This window comes from Chelonia mydas, chromosome 5 (genome assembly GCF_015237465.2).
Source record: "Chelonia mydas isolate rCheMyd1 chromosome 5, rCheMyd1.pri.v2, whole genome shotgun sequence".
Taxonomy (NCBI): domain Eukaryota; kingdom Metazoa; phylum Chordata; order Testudines; family Cheloniidae; genus Chelonia; species Chelonia mydas.
In genome coordinates, this window is record NC_051245.2 from 1,800,876 (window position 1) to 1,817,317 (window position 16,442).

Below are 16,442 nucleotides of genomic sequence, written 5' to 3' on the forward strand. Positions count from 1 at the left end.
TCTGCCCACACGCTGAAAGAGATTCCCTCCCGCATGGTGAACTCCCCGCGACCCCCCTTCCCCTCCCCTGCAACTCCCCCTTCCCCTCAGGGTGCTTCCCCCACCATGCCTCCCTCCCCAGACTCTCGCTGATCTCCCCACACGACCCCTCCCTCCTCCCCCTGCTCACAGGGTTCCCCTACCACAACCTCTCCCTGAAGTCACGGGGATCGCTCTTGCAGGCCATCCACTCACTAACCCGAATGCTTTCACCGACACCCTGCCCCAGGCCCGGCTCCCGGGGGTGACTGCTCATTCCAATGAGAGCAGGACTGGGAGTCCTCTGTGCCCTCGCCACGTTCTCCCAGGGCAGGGGAGAAACCCACATGGAAAAAGCTGACGGCAACCCGATGTAAAGTTTAAACTCTCCCCACCCCAGGCCATCTCTGAAACAAAGACGCACTGCACGGCGCTCTCTCCCTTTGTGGGACCCAGCGGCCCAGCAGCTTGGGTTTTAACGCGTGGTGCTTCGCAGCGGGAACACGCCACACAGAGCGGATTCCTGCCCCAGCTCCAGTGAGGTCCCACGTCTAGAACCAGTCCTGTGTTTTGACCAGCCCAAGACGACACTTGGCACTTACCAACGGAGCAAATCCCCCACACTAATGTGCGCAGCGGAGCTCAGCCAGCCAGAGCACAATGCGTGTGAGTGTCAAACCTCTGACCTGCTGGTACTGTGCTGCCCTGAGGGGCTGGGGGGCTGGCAGATCTCCCACAGCGTGGTGGCTTGCCAAGAAATAGGCATTTCTTCCACAACAAATAAGTCTTCCACATTCTGCTGCCTGAGAGAGTGGGAACTGGCTGGATCCTCGCTGCTCATTTTCAGGCTCTCTAATGTTTGGGGTTTTTCAAAAGGTGCAGTCTTAGCTCCCCTCTGTAGGTGCTAGGTGTGTGTGTGTGTGTGGGTGCATTATATACCTGGGTGGGGTATGGCATGTGTCCATTGGAGCCTACACCAACAGGGTGGCAGAGTACACAGAACCTGCTGGCAGCTAACCACGTACCTCAGTGATCTCAGTCCTCTGCCCAGCCATGTCGTACACGTCACCTGCAGTTTACAAACACAGAGCGAGTCACACACACAAACTGCAGCTGTGCACAAGCTTTGAGCCTTTGATGCTGACAGAGCTTGAAAGTTGAGAGTGTGAGGCTGAGCGTGCACATTCCTTGGGAGTGGGAAGCTGGGCCAGGAAGGAGACTTTGCTGTTTAGTATGAAAGGCACAACAGAGCAAGCTCTCTCCCACTGTCCCTGCCCAGAGCACAAGTCTGCAACATGGGGGCAATAAGCAGCCTCCTGCTTGTTCCTATCCCTGTAAGTAATAGCGATTGGAGACACTGAAAAACTGCTGAAAGTCCCCTAGGCTAAGAGTGGATTCTTCAGCGTTGTAGCAAGAGGGGTGAAACACTTTTCCACTTTCTCGGCAGCTGTCAAAGGCTTCCCTGGCGGAGTTTGGGTTAGCTTTACTGCTCTTTCAGAGGCAGGGCTATACTGATATAATTGCCACCAGCCTTCATGCAGCTACCTGATTTGATCAAACAGCTTCTCTGTTAACCTACCTGCAATGTGACCCAGGGATTAAAGAGCACATGGAAAACCCAAGCACCTGACAGGCTCGTGAAGGGGACAGGAACCTGGATGAAGACCAGCTGGCTCAAACTGAACCCAGCAAGCACCGAGGAAGCCAGCTGGCAGAGGGAAACGCTTTCAGGAAATAACTCATACCATCTTTCCGAGGGCCTCTTCCCTCTGGCATTGGAGACAGTGCACAGGTCTGGGGTCATACTAGACACGCAAAGCCCCTTCTTCCCCTCTCCAGATAGCAACACTGCTCCATCCTTTCCTCGTGGACAGTCACCTGGCCACAGTGGTTCAGGAATTCACCACCTCCAGCACGCACTACTGCAACTCATCCTATCCAGATAAGCTCACCGGGAAGCTACAGGTGGTGACCTCTCTCTTAAATGGTCCAAGCTGGAGAGAGCATATTACAGATGTGACGCACCCCAATCCCTGCCACAGCCCCTTCATGGCTCTGGAACTCTCACAGTATTAATGGAATAGGCCAACACTTAGAAGCTGCCCTGCCTTCTGAGATCTGCAGCACAGCTATGATCCGCTGGAGAGCACCTCTAGCAGAGCCCAGGTGTCACCTCAAATTGCTGAGGGCAGTCTTCTCAACACCAGACCTACGCCTCCAGAGCACGCTTCCAAGGAACAGCCCTAAACCTAATATCTCCAGGTCACAATTCAGCACTCATCCTTTCTACCGTGGTTTTCCTCAAAGACCCAGTACAGAAGATGCCCCAGTAACATGATTCAAGGAAGAAGCCCACCATTAACTAAACAGTAGGAGAGAGACTTGAGTGGACAGTTCGCACTGGTTCCTAGAATGTGCATGCAATGCCTACCTACTGGGGTGGGTTGGTGGACAGTAAATAGATAGAGGATGCGCAGATGACGGAAAGTGAGAATAATGCTCAGGCTTTGATTAATACAGTGTTAAAGTGGGTGAAGTAATTCTCATATGGTACAATTTATTTAAGTAATTTCCCCCACTTCTTACAAGTCCTTTTCTTCTGGATATCTTATGGTATCCCATTTCTGTGACCTAAGAAGAGTTCTGGCAGAAGGTATAGGGAGGAAGATCAGAGATGTTCGTACCATAGGATTTCCCATTAATGGAGCACTTGTTGAAAGCCATGATGTTCTGAGTGAGAGTTCCCGTTTTGTCAGAGAAGATGTACTTGATTTGTCCCAGCTCTTCATTGAGGGTGGTGGTGCGGGCCTGGGCTGGTGTATCGTTCAGCGGGTAATACATTTTACGGTCCCAGTCAATGTAGAAGCTGTTGCCCAAACGTATAATCTCCACACTGGGGAAAAGAGAAAGAGAAGATGATGGAACATTCATTAGGTTAGGGAACAGGATCTTCTGTCTTCAGCTTTGGGGCCAGCAGCTGCAGTTAGGATAGGAATCCAAGCGTCGTGGTGGGCTGGTGTATCCCTCAGACCATCCTGAGATGGCTGCAGGCCACATGCATTTTAAAGGTGCTACGACAAGCGCCATGAAAACAGCTGCTAGACCGAGGTCCAGGTTCCTTCTGGGTTTTTAATACCTTTTTAGAATAGATTTCAAAGGCTTCACAGCCACAAGCACTCCAGAGACACTGAGCTAGTGCTGCTTTCTCCTAACCCACGGCCAGTCCATGTGGCTGCTCGATGCTGTCTGTGTGTAAGCCAGGCACAGGGCCCGGGTGGCCAAAAGTATGCCTGGCAAAAATACCCGCTGGGTGTGGGGCAAGATGCAGCCAGCCCTGCCCCAAATTGGGCACGACTGACAGGGGAGAGGGTGTGGTTGAGTTAGTCCTTCCCTGGAGCAGGCTTTGCATTCCAATGACAGAAACCCTGCGGGAGGGCAGTGGTGTGAACAAGGCCCAGAGGTGAATCCCACCGCAGGACTCCCAAGCGCCAGTTAACCCTGCTGTGATTAACGAGCAGCACTGCACTCTGGGACCTGAAGCCTGTGTAGGCCACAACTCCATACTGAGGGGGAAGGCAGCTGCAGTGATCTGCTTCATTTTCTGCACATTAGGGTGCAGCTTTCGGGTTTAATGGGGTCAATGGGGTTCTCAGCTGGGCAAAGATAGGATGCCCCACGAATTAGTGTGCAGTGTGCAGGAGAGCCAGAAATGGTGGCCTTTCTGAAGAAACTTGAACAAGACAATCTGACCTTCAGAGCAAGTGAGCCCTTCTGTGATTTAATGTAATCAGAGAGATTTATTCGTACACAAGGAACTTGAATTTCCATTTCACTGTCACTGTGAACTACTGGACAGGAAAAGAATGAATTCTGTGCATGCTCTAAACCAAAACACACTCCAGAATGTACCTTCCAACCTCCTAATCCAGAGTGCCATCATTCACCCTCCCTAATAGCCTTACTGAAAAACCAGCGGCCACAATTCAGCAGCTGTGCTTAGTGGTTTGACAGCATAATCCCTCCCCACACCACCTCTCGGAATTTTATGCTAAACACTGAGAAGCAAATCCTGGTCCCATTGTAATCAGTCGCAAAACTCTGAAAAGTAAGATGTAAACGGTAACAAATGAACACCACTACTTTGTCTCACTCTAGCAGCTCCTATCTGAGGATCTCAAATTGCTTCACAGATGTGTCTTGCCCACCCATCCTGGCCTGTTTGTCTCTCGTCTCATTCACCAACTATGTTTGGGCTTTTAGGGTGTAAGCTCTATTTACTCTGTGTTTGCAGAGTGCCTAGCACAATGGATCCCCATAGTCCTCTAAGGGCTGTTGGAATACCAATGGTAATAAGCTCATTACTTACGCTTCAAAGCCACTGCTGTGAAATACACATTATTCCTAGCTCCGTTTTCAGATGGTGAAAATGTGGCACACCAGGTCACCAGCAGCAGAGCTGGGCACAAAACCCAGGACTTCTGATGCCTATTCCAGTCTTCTAAGCACAAGACCATCCTAGGTGGGGGCTCTTTTGGAAGGACATACTTGGATGTCTGGAATCCCTGCTTAGTCACAGATGGCCTTTGCCCCAGGTTTGCATGACTCGCACACTGCAGATGGCAGAACTCCAAGACCCACAGTCTCTGGGGCTCCTCCCAGGGCAGCCAGCTCTGCACCAGCCTCTGTGTAGGGCTGCGGCAGAATCCCACCCACTGAAGGGACATCTCTATGGTTTAGAGTTATTCTAATGAATCCATTTCAGTCTGAAAGAACGAATATGGTGATTTTGGGGAGAGGAGGAAAGGGTTTGACTCAAGCACAGAAGGAACGTGTGGTGAAGTCCGTGCTCTTCCAGAGGGCACTAACCAATACAGACCCACAGTGAGATCCAGTGGCCATCAGGTATCCTCACTAGATGGCAGTCGTATGCAGAGCTGATTTTGCTGAGAGAGCTCAGCTCTGTAACACATTCATACAAGGGGAAAGCACTGCTCTTTGCTAAGGTTAATATTAAAAAACTCTTCCAAGCAGGAACTGTAACACAAAGGGCAGTCACATACCTGACGTAGAGTGAAATCGGCACCACAGTATTCAGAATGATCACGTAAGACCAGAACATGAGGAATCCAGAGTAGGGAGCCGAGTCTACGCCTGCTGCCCAGGGCAGGTAGACCTGGAAGTAATAGCCCTTGTCATATTCCCAGATGCCATTTCCAATGGCCAGGATGAAACACATCAGGGCTAAAAACGCAAAAATCTGCAACAAGAAGAGATGCATTTCAGAAAATAAAGTGTCTTGTGTTCAGTGTGTATGGGCAGTGCCCTGATTATATGGTACAGTACGAATCAGAGACACCGCAGGGGAAGATCTGCTGGTATTATGTCACCTGGTCTAACTCCTGGCCAACGCAGGACTGACCATTCCCTGCACAGGCCTGAAACCTTTCTGTAGCCTATTGCTAACTCCAGAGATGGAGCTTCCAAAACTTCCCCTGGGTGCCAGCCCTGGAGCGTCACTGATTTCACCATTATTTATGACTTGTATTACCGTAGCCCCAGTCATGGTCCAGGGCCCCACGGTGCCAGGTGTTGTACAAACAGAACAAAAAGACGGGCCCTGCCCCAGAGCACTGACAGTGTCAAGTCTAAGACAAGAGCCGACAGACAGACAGGCAGGCAGGCAGGCAGGCAGGCAGGCGAGCACAAGGAAACAGTGAGACAAAACTGGGCAGCACGAGCGGCTGCAGTTACTGCGCGCCAGCAACCCAATTTTTTCTGGTATCTAGTTTAAAAATGTTCTTTCCAAACATTTCACCCCCGGCTCCCAGCTACTCCCCAGGTCGCTCTCTCTTGTATGCACGTCTTAGGGACACATGTTCGTAGAGCAGGTAACAACCCTACACTGACAGGTGGCGCTGGTGGGCTCATTGACCCAATAAATCCTCTCTCTAACACTGCCAGAACCATCCCTGTGGTCTCAGCCATTTCACATCAGGGCTAAGCTTTCAAGTCCCCTCCTTTGTGGGGGCACAACCCACTCCCACCAGCTCAGAGTCTGCTCCTCCATCACCTAGGGCTTGTTTCTTGTACAAGCTACGTATGTTGGTGGAGAATGAAGGTCTCATGGCATCACAGTAGAGAATCCAACAGTCAACAGGCATGGACTCCCAAGGCAGGGGAGCTAAATCTAGTGGATAGAGCACAGGACTAGACCTTAGGAGAGCTGGGTTTATTTCCCAGCTCAGTCATAGACTTTCTGGTTGCCCACAGGAAAGTCACTTAATCCCTCTATGCCTAAATTACCCCACCTGTGAATTGGAAATAACACTTCCCTAGCTCAGAGGGGTGCTGAGAGGGGCTCTGATACTATGGGAATGGGCACCATATAAGAACCCAGTTAGAGAACCTCTAAGCTGCCTGATCCAAAGAAGCTCATGAGCACGGCCATACTGGGCCAGACCGAAGGTCCAATTAGCCCAGTATCCTGTCTCCCGACAGTGGCCAGTGCCAGGTGCCCCAGAGGGAATGAACAGAGCAGATAATCATCAAGTGATCCATCCCCTGTCGCCCATTCCCAGCTTCCGGCAATCAGAGGCTAGGGACACCATCCCTGCCCATCCTGGCTAATAGCCATTGATGGACCTGTCCTTCATGAACCTACCTAGTTCTTTTTTTAACTCTGTTATAGTCTTGGCCTTCACAACATCCTCTGGCAAGGAGTTCCACAGGCTGACTGTGCGTTGTGTGAAGAAATACTTCCTGTTGTTTGTTTTAAACCTGCTGCCTGTCAATTTCATTGGGTGACCCCTAGTTCTTGTGTTATGAGGAGTAAATAACAGTTCCTTATTCACTTTCCCCACACCAGTCATGATTTTATAGACCTCTGTCACATCCCCCCTTAGTCTTCTCTTTTCCAAGCTGAAAAGTCCCAGTCTCATTAATCTCTCCTCATACGGAAGCCGTTCTGTTAGGGGAAATCAACCTAGTTAGCGTATGTGACTCCACTGAGAAGCGAGCACATCACGTGCCAAGGGAGGATCCTTCAAGGTGGGCAGCTGGACAGTTTCAAGAGAAGGGAAACAAAGGAGACGGGAACCAGCTGACATGCCTGAAATAGCTGCTAATTCAGCGTTTTTGCAGGGGGAAGGTGGCTGCAGGGGATCGGCGATAGAGAAGGAGAAGGCCTTTTTATTGGTTTAGGCCCTCCCGAGGCACACAGGCAGGATGTTTTGCCCACAGTGTATAATCTTGGTGTAACCTGTAATCGGGGTCCCGTTCTGCTTAACAGAGTGGTACCACGCTCAAGCGTAATAAACCTACAAACTTTGAGATACTCTGCAGTTTGTCTTTATTTGGTTGCCTCAGCCTAGAAACAAACTGTACGTGTCCTAACTGGAATAATTCATAACAGTTCCATAGCCCTAATCATTTTTGTTTCCCTTTTCTGAACCTTTTTCAATTCCAATAGATCTTTTTTGAGATGGGGTGACCACATCCCCACACAGTATTCAAGCTGTGGGCGTCCCATGGATTTATATAGAGGCAACATGAGATTTTCTGTCTTATTATCTCTCCCTTTCTTAATGATGCCCAGCATTCTGTTCGCTTTTTTGACAGCCGCTGCACATGGAGTGGATGATTTCAGAGAACTCTCCACAGTGACTCCAAGGTCTCTTTCTTGAGAGCTAATTTAGACCCCATCATTTTATATATAGAGTTGGGATTATGTTTTCCAATGTGCATTACTTTGCATTTATCAACATTGAATTTCATCTGCCATTTTGTTGTCCAGTCACCCAGTTTTGTGGGATCCATTTGTAGCTCTTTGCAGTCTGCCTGAGACGTAACTATCTTGAGTAGTTTTGTGTCATCTGCAGATTTTGCCACCTCACTGTTTACCCCTTTCTCTAGATCGTTTATCTTTTCTCTCACTGCCCTTCACACCTCCTGATAGAGCACCACAGAGACCGAACACTGCCGAGCACACGGGATTATCTTTCATGTACTGCAGTTCATCATGGAAAACACGGTGACTCATGTAATACTTCCACAAAGTCTATTAAAATGCTAAAGGACAGAAAGCAGCTAAACTTCCCAGTATTACAGGAGCACCCATCTGACAGGGGTACAATTGCTACTTTTGCCGCTAACACGATTGTCACCAATGTCCACATCCTCTGTACTTAGATGTGTCTGCAATACACATGCTTAGGCAAGGGGTCACTAACATGCCTATTTACTTGGCCTCCCCTGGTCTGTTTCTATCCACCTGTTGTCTTGTACTTAGATTGTAAGCTCCATCTTTTTGTTCTGTGCATGTGCAGCACCTGGCACAGTGCAGGTTCTGGTCTCCGACTAGGGCTCTGAGATGCTACAGGAATACTCAGCTTTCCTGATGCTCAGTTTTCTTTGAGTGGAGTGAGTTTTAGCAGAATATCCCTGCTAAGGTTTTTTCCTGTGCAGAGAGACTGAAAGGGGGGCATAATGCTGCGGTTTGTGTCGCCACTAACCCACAGGAACAACACTGTCTGGCAGGCTGTGGCTTTTCTGCAGCACACGGAGAACTAGGGAGTCTACAAATACAGGCCCAGCCACGCAAACACTTGCTCCCGAGCAGCACTTCCCACCCACCTCGGGGTAGGAGGCTGATGCCTGCAAGAGCAGGCCCAAACTGCTTCTTAGGCAAGCTGATTTCCGTGGGCTAACATTTAATGTCAGGCTGTGACCTCCAGCCATCTCAGGGGTTCTGCACCTATATCTGAAGCCAAAAGAAAAGGCCCTGGCAGCCAGCAGTGACAACTCTATTGATCAGAAAGTGCCTTTTTCCTGAGTCTGCTAAGCACAGCCTCCCCTCTGCGGCACAAATACACCCTTGCATCAAGGGTACTTCCTTCTGCAGGACGGCGTGTCCTAGCCGCAGAACGTTAACTTCTTTCTGAGCTCGCTAGGGAGTGATGTCCCGCTCTTGGCCCAATTTCAAACAGTCGGCCTGCCGCAGATTCCCACAGAAGAAACTTTTCTAAACATGGAGAAAGGCAGGGGGTCAGTCTGGAGAGAGGGTTATTTCTGCCTGACCTGCCTTGAGAGGCAAAGTGACTGCATGTAAATTGGGCAGTGTTTCAAGGCCCTGTTTAAAAATTAATTTGTCACTGGGAGAGTTACAGACAATTCAGCACAAACGAGCTTTTCCTGTGTTTACATTTTGCAAGCTTCATTTCACCTGAAGTTGAGATATTTGTAGCTCTGTTTTTATTTAGCAAATAATGGCTTTTTGCATTCTTTTGGCTCAGTACGTCAGCAGTGCAATACACTGCCTCTGGTTACAATCCTGTCGGTTCACCTTTCCGATCACCCTGCGAGAAAGGAGGCCCTGACCACATTCCCTTTCGAGCATGAAGGACCTGATTACTGGAGCGAAACTATCTGAGAGCAGGTGTGGGAAGGATTGAGCAGTATTTAGATACCCAAGTATTCGGTGTCTCACAAACACCTAGGACCGGCAGACACCTGGCCCCATCAGCCATGGAGAGCACAAACAGAGGATGATGCATTCAGCTTCAACTCGCTCAGTTCTCCAAAAAAAGCAAGGAGCTAAATGACGCTTGTCTGCACTCACCCTGAAGTGGAGCAGAGACCAGAGTAGATCTGAACATGGAAAGAAAGCTCTGTATGTGTGACACACGTAAATTCTGGGAGACGAGTGGTTAACTCTGAGCCAGGGCCAGATCCTGAGGTCCTCAGTGTCTGTCAGCAGCTCCACCTTTGTCCCTTTCCCCGTTCCAGTGGGGGTCACCAGGTGCTCTGTCCCGGACCCTCTCCTCTTTTCCATCTAACTTCAGAAGGAGGAGATGTCCCCTGTTGGCACAGGTTCTCTCACCCCACACAGCGCTTCTCCCACAGTCCCTCTGACCCTGCGTCTTGGAAGGCCTGCTGCCACCGCTAACTCACCACAGCCCAGGACTGAACTCTCCTCCCAACCTCTCTGACCTCTCCCCTTTCTCCATTACCCCGACAACTCCTCCATTCCTGCCACTGCTCACCCCCCCCCCCGCAACTCCTTTCTTCTCCCCTCGCATCCAGGCCATGGCCAAATCCTGCTCCTTCGGCCACCTCCTCTTCTTACAATCCACCCATCGGCCCACCCACATTACTCATCCGCATGCTGTCAGCTGCCCTCGCCTCTGACAACAGCTCCTCCTCTTAGGCCTCTGTGAAATTCCGCCCAGAGTCACTCCAGGCCCTGCAGAATCATAGACTATCAGGGTTGGAAGGGACCTCAGGAGGTTCTAGTCCAACCCCCTGCTCAAAGCAGGACCAATCCCCAACTAAATCATCCCAGCCAGGGCTTTGTCAAGCCTGACCTTAAAAACTTCAAAGGAAGGAGATTCCACCACCTCCCTAGGGAACCCATTCCAGTGCTTCACCACCCTCCTAATGAAAAAGTTTTTCCTAATATCCAACCTAAACCTCCCCCACTGCAACTTGAGACGATGAGTTCTGTCATCTGCTACCACTGAGAACAGTCTAGATCCATCTTCTTTGGTCCCCCTTTCAGGTAGCTGAAAGCAGCTATCAAATCCCCCCTCACTCTTCTCTTCTGCAGACTAAATAACCCCAGTTCCCTCAGCCTCTCCTCATAAGTCATGTGCCCCAGCCCCCTAATCACTTTTGTTGCCCTCCGCTGGACGCTTTCCAATTTTTCCACATCCTTCTTGTAGTGTGGGGGCCCAAAATTGGAGACAGTACTCCAAATGAGGCCTCACCAATGCCGAACAGAGGGGAATAATCATGTCCCTCGATCTGCTGGCAATGCCCCTACTTATACAGCCCAATATGCCATTAGCCTTCTTGGCAACAAGGGCACACTGTTGACTCATATCCAGCTTCCCGTCCACTGTAACCCCTAGGTCCTTTTCTGCAGAATTGCGGCCTAGCCACTCGGTCCCTAGTCTGTAGCGGTGCATTGGATTCTTCCGTCCTAAGTGCAGGACTCTGATTCCTGTCAGCCTGCTGCCTGCACACTGACCTCGCCGCTTCACCACTTCTCATTGCCAACAGCAGTTATCACCCCTGCCCTTGCCGCTTTCTGTGTCCCCAGTCCCACTCTGCCAATGACGCAGCCTTGACCCTCCTTTCCTCCTGTTCTTCCACACCCGGCTCTGCTCCTTCTGCCATGCCTGGAACAACCTCCCAAACACTTACTGGTGTAAAATCCCTAACGCCCTATGCCTGCAGCATGGAAAGCAGCACATTTACACTTCAGAAACAGCTGACCAGACCTGGAACTACCAGGCCGGGTGCCTGTCATTGCCCTGGTCCTTTGGCAGGAACGTTGCATGTCTCCCCTTGTGCTTCCTTTAGTTTGTGTTTTCACAGATTGCAGACAGACCTCTCCTACGTCTGTCCAGTACCAAGCACGCCGCAGGATCTACTGTATTCTAATTAATCATGACTCTTCTTCTCATGGAAGCCGACGGCTAAATAAGGGCTAAGTAAAGACCCCAGGATTGGACCCTGGTGAACAGTAAGAAAGAAGCCCAGAAGAACAGGTTTCAGAATGGAGCCTGGGAAGCCACAGTCAGCCCGATCCTAGACGCTGTCCTACTGAAACAAAATTAGTCTGTTGAAAAACAGAAGGGCAAAGGCATTTTGATACTGAGGCAGTTATAAAGCAATGCGAGTATCCAACAGATTCAACAAGACGTGCTGATCTACTGTGTCAAAGGTGGCTAAGAGACACTGCAACGGCACAGAAACGCGACGCCCATCGGCCGCCATCCGACAATCACTGCTGCCTCCCTGGGGGCTGACTCCAGCACTGTGTTTGAGACAGAAACTGCGCAAGCAGGAGTTGAGCAGATCCTCACTCCTGGCAGTGGGAGCGCCCAGCTCCCTACAGGTTCCAGGCATTTCACAGAATTCCTATGGCAGCCCCAGCTCCATGACAAGAGGGGAAATCACCCCCAGACAAAGAGGGGTGCACTGTGGGAGAATCACTGGAATCCAAATATCGGTGGAGAGCCCTCCTGGCCAAGGGCCAGACTCACAGACCCCTCCATGTCCTGAGCCCTGTAGGCTCTGAGTAACAAAAAGCTGAGAAGGAAAATGACCTCAAGGTGCTGGGCCAGGTTCTCAGCTGGTGCAAATCAGGGTAACACCCCTGCAGTTGGTGGAGCTCCACCCGCGAGCGATCTGCTCCCCTGTGTTTGCGATGAAGCCAGTGTTTGCAGCACTGTTTTATAAAGGAGAAAATTGTTGGCAAAGGTGCATCACATCACAGCGGAGCTGGTCTGGCTGGCGGGTTCAAACTGAAGTTCAAATGCCAAATAAGCAGCTGGCCAGCCAGAGTACTCCCATGATGGCTGAAGGTTAATCTGTGCTGGCGTGGTCACATCCCCCCGTGGCCGGAGCCGATTCAATGTACACACAAGTGTTCACGAGGCTTTTGTGGGCATTGCACTGGCTTGACGGGAACCTGTCTAATCTCGGTTTGTTTGTTATGATTCCAGTCTCATAACATTAAACCGCTGACAGTCTCCATGTCAATGAAGGCCTGCTCTGAAACACTTGGACAGAAGCTGCTATTAAAAGCTAAATATCTGGGCTAAGCTAAATTCTCGTTTCCTTGAGCACACTCCCAAGCTGTTCTTCAAGCAAAACTGGATAAGGCACTGGCTAGCGTGTGTGAGCACATCTCCCTGTCGGGACAGTGCCCAGGCACTAGGACCGGCTGCTACACGCAGCAGCAGCCGAAAGGAGCTGTGCGTTTAGCTCCCGGCAGAGGCCTTTGGGTCGGAATCCCCAGGAGTGATCCCTGCCGATGACTGTGGCATCCATGTGTGAGCAGATGCAGTTTGTTACAATTGTCAAGAAGTTTCCATCCCAAATTCGATCCGCAGCATTTTAATTAGTGGAGAGTTGGAGACTGTCCCCCTGGAGTGTAAATATCTATTTAGTGTGTTTAAATTTACCACTTGCTAAAAAACCCATCTCTGGTTATGAATGAGCATGTAATATTTTCCTCCAGTGCAGGAGAGCCAGTCTAGCAGCCAGCAGAGAGCATCATGTAATTATCGAATGCTGTGCAGATAGACATTACTACAGATATCAAGGAAGCCTGAAAGCGAGAAGGAAAAAATCAATGTTTATTTAAATGGAAAACCACAAAAGATATTTGGGAAAATGTTACTCGCAGGCTTCAAAGTGACTATCAGAAACAGTGGAGAAAAAGAGCACAGCAAATGAAAAGCCATGAAGAGAGGTCCTTGACACTATCAATTTAATGGCCTCGTTCTGGAGGATGGGACTTGTGAAAGGGGCTGCAGAAATCCATATGCTAATGTACTTTTTTAGCATTCTTCTTTTTCTCATTAGTCCCTTTTGATGCCCCCTCATTTGTCAGGAAGGAGGGTGGAGCACTCTGAAATGATGAACATGTCTGAAGGAGTGAAGACAAATTAATCAGACTTACCACTAACACGAGGACATTCATTAGCCGATCAATGCTGGTCCGTTTAAAGGTTGTTTTCCCACAGTTCTGCATTAATTTTGTGTCTGGCCCTAGTAGATCAAACACAGCCATGATTTTTAAGAACCTGGATCAATTCTAGAGCTACTTCCCTTCAAGATGCCAAAGCATTTACAAACATATGTTAACCCTCACAACCCTCCTGTGAGGCAGGGTCACATTGGTACCCCGGTGTTACAGATGGGGAAACTGAGGCACAGCAAGGTAACATGACTTGTCAGAGGTCATAGAGAGAGTCAGAAACAGACACCAGAATTCCTGACTCTTGCTCCCTGCTCTCTCTTACAGCCAGTGCACCCTCCCCTGTGGGTTTCATTTATTTTATGGAGAATAATGGATATTAGATCAGCAGTGACCCGCATTGTGCAATGTCACATGTGTCTCCAGTGCTACAGAAATAATCCAAATCTCACCCCCATTAAAATGTAGATTTCCCCCATACACACACTAATACAGGAGGCAATTCTGACACTCTGGTACAAGGGTGTAAACTGGAGCATAGTGTTTCTCTAAGCTAATCAGCTTGCCTTGGAGTTGGGACTTGCTCAGTACATGCTTGGAGAGATAAAGTAATTCAGTTGCACTAGCTCACTGTGCCCTCAAACAGAATCAGTATTTGAGGACTCTTTTCCCAGGTGGATGGGCTGAGATTTTTTCCCATGTTATTTGCTGATCCCAGCTCCGGGGAAAGAGAAGCTGCTCTTTATGTCAAAGAACCCCATCAAGATGTGTTGAGATTTTGCAGCATAGGGTTCACTATTCCTCTCTCTTGTGGACTGGTCTAGCAAACTTACAGTTAAAATCCTGCGCATAGTGAGTTTGTGATGTTCCTAGCTTGGGACTAAGAGGAAGGTTCAACGTTCCACTTGCGTTCTTGTACCCAGTGGAAACCAAGCTTCTAAAGGGGACAGAAGTGGTTCTTCTCTGCCCACTGGGAATTACATGCCCGACTGTTACAGTTTTTTCACTCTGCACCTCTGTGTATTCCACCTACCAGCATAAATAACGAGCCCAAAGCACCATTCTGTGTTCCTAATGGTGCAGCCCCTCAGCAGCATCTTCTCATTGTCCAGGGCAAATTTCTCCCCGTGGAGAGTAAGCGTCCCAGTGAACTTATCCAGTTTGTTATTCGGTGCCTCACATTTGACTTCACCTGCAAATAGAGATCAGACAATGAAAACCTTCCCTGGACTGGCCCCCCACTGGGCAGCACATACAACATCCTCAGCTGTGCCCTGGACAGGGGCCACATCAGGACCTTAGCTGTCCACCCCCGTATCACATTCTGCTGGATACTGCAAGCACTGCTCCACATGGAGACTGCTCCTATCCTGCCTTCCCATGGCAATCCAGTTGTCTGCATTCAATTACTTGCATATTTAGGTTTGTCCTTTGCCATTGAACCCAGGATGGTGCCCTGCCCTTTGAGGCCATTTCACATCCCTAGCTGATAAGTGCCACCAGCTCTCTCTCTCACCTGGCAGAACCCAACAGAGATGCCCTTCTCCTTGCCAACCCCTCAGTCACAAACTAGCCAGCTCCAGCACCCAGAACCGCATTGGTAGAGGCCTTCAACCAATACTGACGGACAGATGACCTGATGGACACTTCACAGCATGGAATAATCCCAAAGCAGCCTGAGAAGAAGTTGCAAGCAGCAGAGTGCACTGGAGGGCAGTGGAACAGCTCCATGCTGAGAACACACACACACATGCAGACACCAATGCCGAGCAGAACCTCACACAGACGACAACCCTGACCTGGCAAGCACGAGCTGCACCACGGCCTCCTGCAGCAGCCTTGCTAGTGAGCTGAAGGCCCACACTAGGCTAGACTTCCAAACTAGGTCACAAGAGCAGCCATCACTGATGGAACAGACTAGGGACAACAGAGGAGATGATAGTGCAAACAAGGAACATACCTGATCAGGTTTCTTTAGAGGTACTGTAACTCTGCCCATTACAACACTGGACTGGTGCAGTCTACACCACTTGGGATGCCCCACTGACAGTGTGACTACATACTGGCACCCAAAGAAATGAAGCAGGAAAGGGCTCATAAGATAAGCAAGGAGAGCATCTGTGAAAAGGCAGGAAGAATTGCTGGGTGCAAAGGAATAAGCATGCTTCAATATAAGCCTTCTCTCCCCCACCCAACTCCCGCAAAGCGCAGAGTGACCTCCGCTTAACCAGGCCTTAGAGACAGGTATCTTCGCGTGCAGCAGGGGCTGGGAGCACTGTGAGCAGGTGGGAATGCTTTATCGAGGACTTTGTAGCCCAAAGGACCATGGCCATAATATGGGCTAGAAGGTGGGGAGTTTCAAAGGAAGTGTGTGTGTGTAACAATCCCCGAAGCTCTAGCAGGGCTGCAGAGGACCCTCCATAAGGGGGAGAAGAGCTATTTTAAGAACTTAACTCCTGTGAGCTCATGGTTTCCTCACCCTGCCCTAAACACAGTCCCTTCAAGTTGTAGCAGGTCAGAACTTAATCCCCTTTCATGGGGTATGGTTTTATTAACAAACAAAGGTCAAACAACACACAAAATCCAGCTAAAGTCCTGTCTGCAAGCTTAGTTATTCCCAGAGTTCCCTCCCAAGGACTGCTCAGCCCACACTCTCGATCCCCCTTTCTCTCTCAAGCAAGGAAGCTGGCCCTGCCTCCCTTATATCTAGGGAGGGTAATGAGTCACTTGACACAGTGAGTCAAAACCACTGGTAGACCTTTCCCAGCAGCACCATCATGTACTAGCAGAGTCAGGGTTCCAGCTAACGCTGTCAGCCAGGTACATTCACCTATTCAGTTTTCTCTCAGACTCTAATAAGCACAACTGGGAAATTAATGTCTGATGACCGAACGCGTGGCCATAATTAATAGTCAAGTGTCCCTCTTCAGCCCAC

General features: G+C 49.8%; 1 protein-coding gene across 4 annotated transcripts in view; it reads right to left on the reverse strand.

The window, feature by feature from the left end:
• Positions 1-16,442, reverse strand: part of LOC102947737 (phospholipid-transporting ATPase ID) — a 136,088-nt gene that overhangs the window by 37,564 nt on the left and 82,082 nt on the right. For 3 of the 4 annotated variants that reach the window (XM_043547060.1, XM_037902619.2, XM_037902618.2), the window contains exons 10-14: positions 14,541-14,699; positions 13,490-13,578; positions 5,079-5,275; positions 2,703-2,911; positions 1,044-1,087 (exon numbers count right to left, since the gene is read on the reverse strand). In XM_043547060.1, coding sequence (XP_043402995.1) covers positions 1,044-1,087; positions 2,703-2,911; positions 5,079-5,275; positions 13,490-13,578; positions 14,541-14,699 — 698 coding nt within the window. Of the gene's footprint in view, positions 1-1,043; positions 1,088-2,702; positions 2,912-5,078; positions 5,276-13,489; positions 13,579-14,540; positions 14,700-15,467; positions 16,115-16,442 lie in introns of those variants that run through there. The other variant, XM_037902620.2, reaches the window with a different exon arrangement.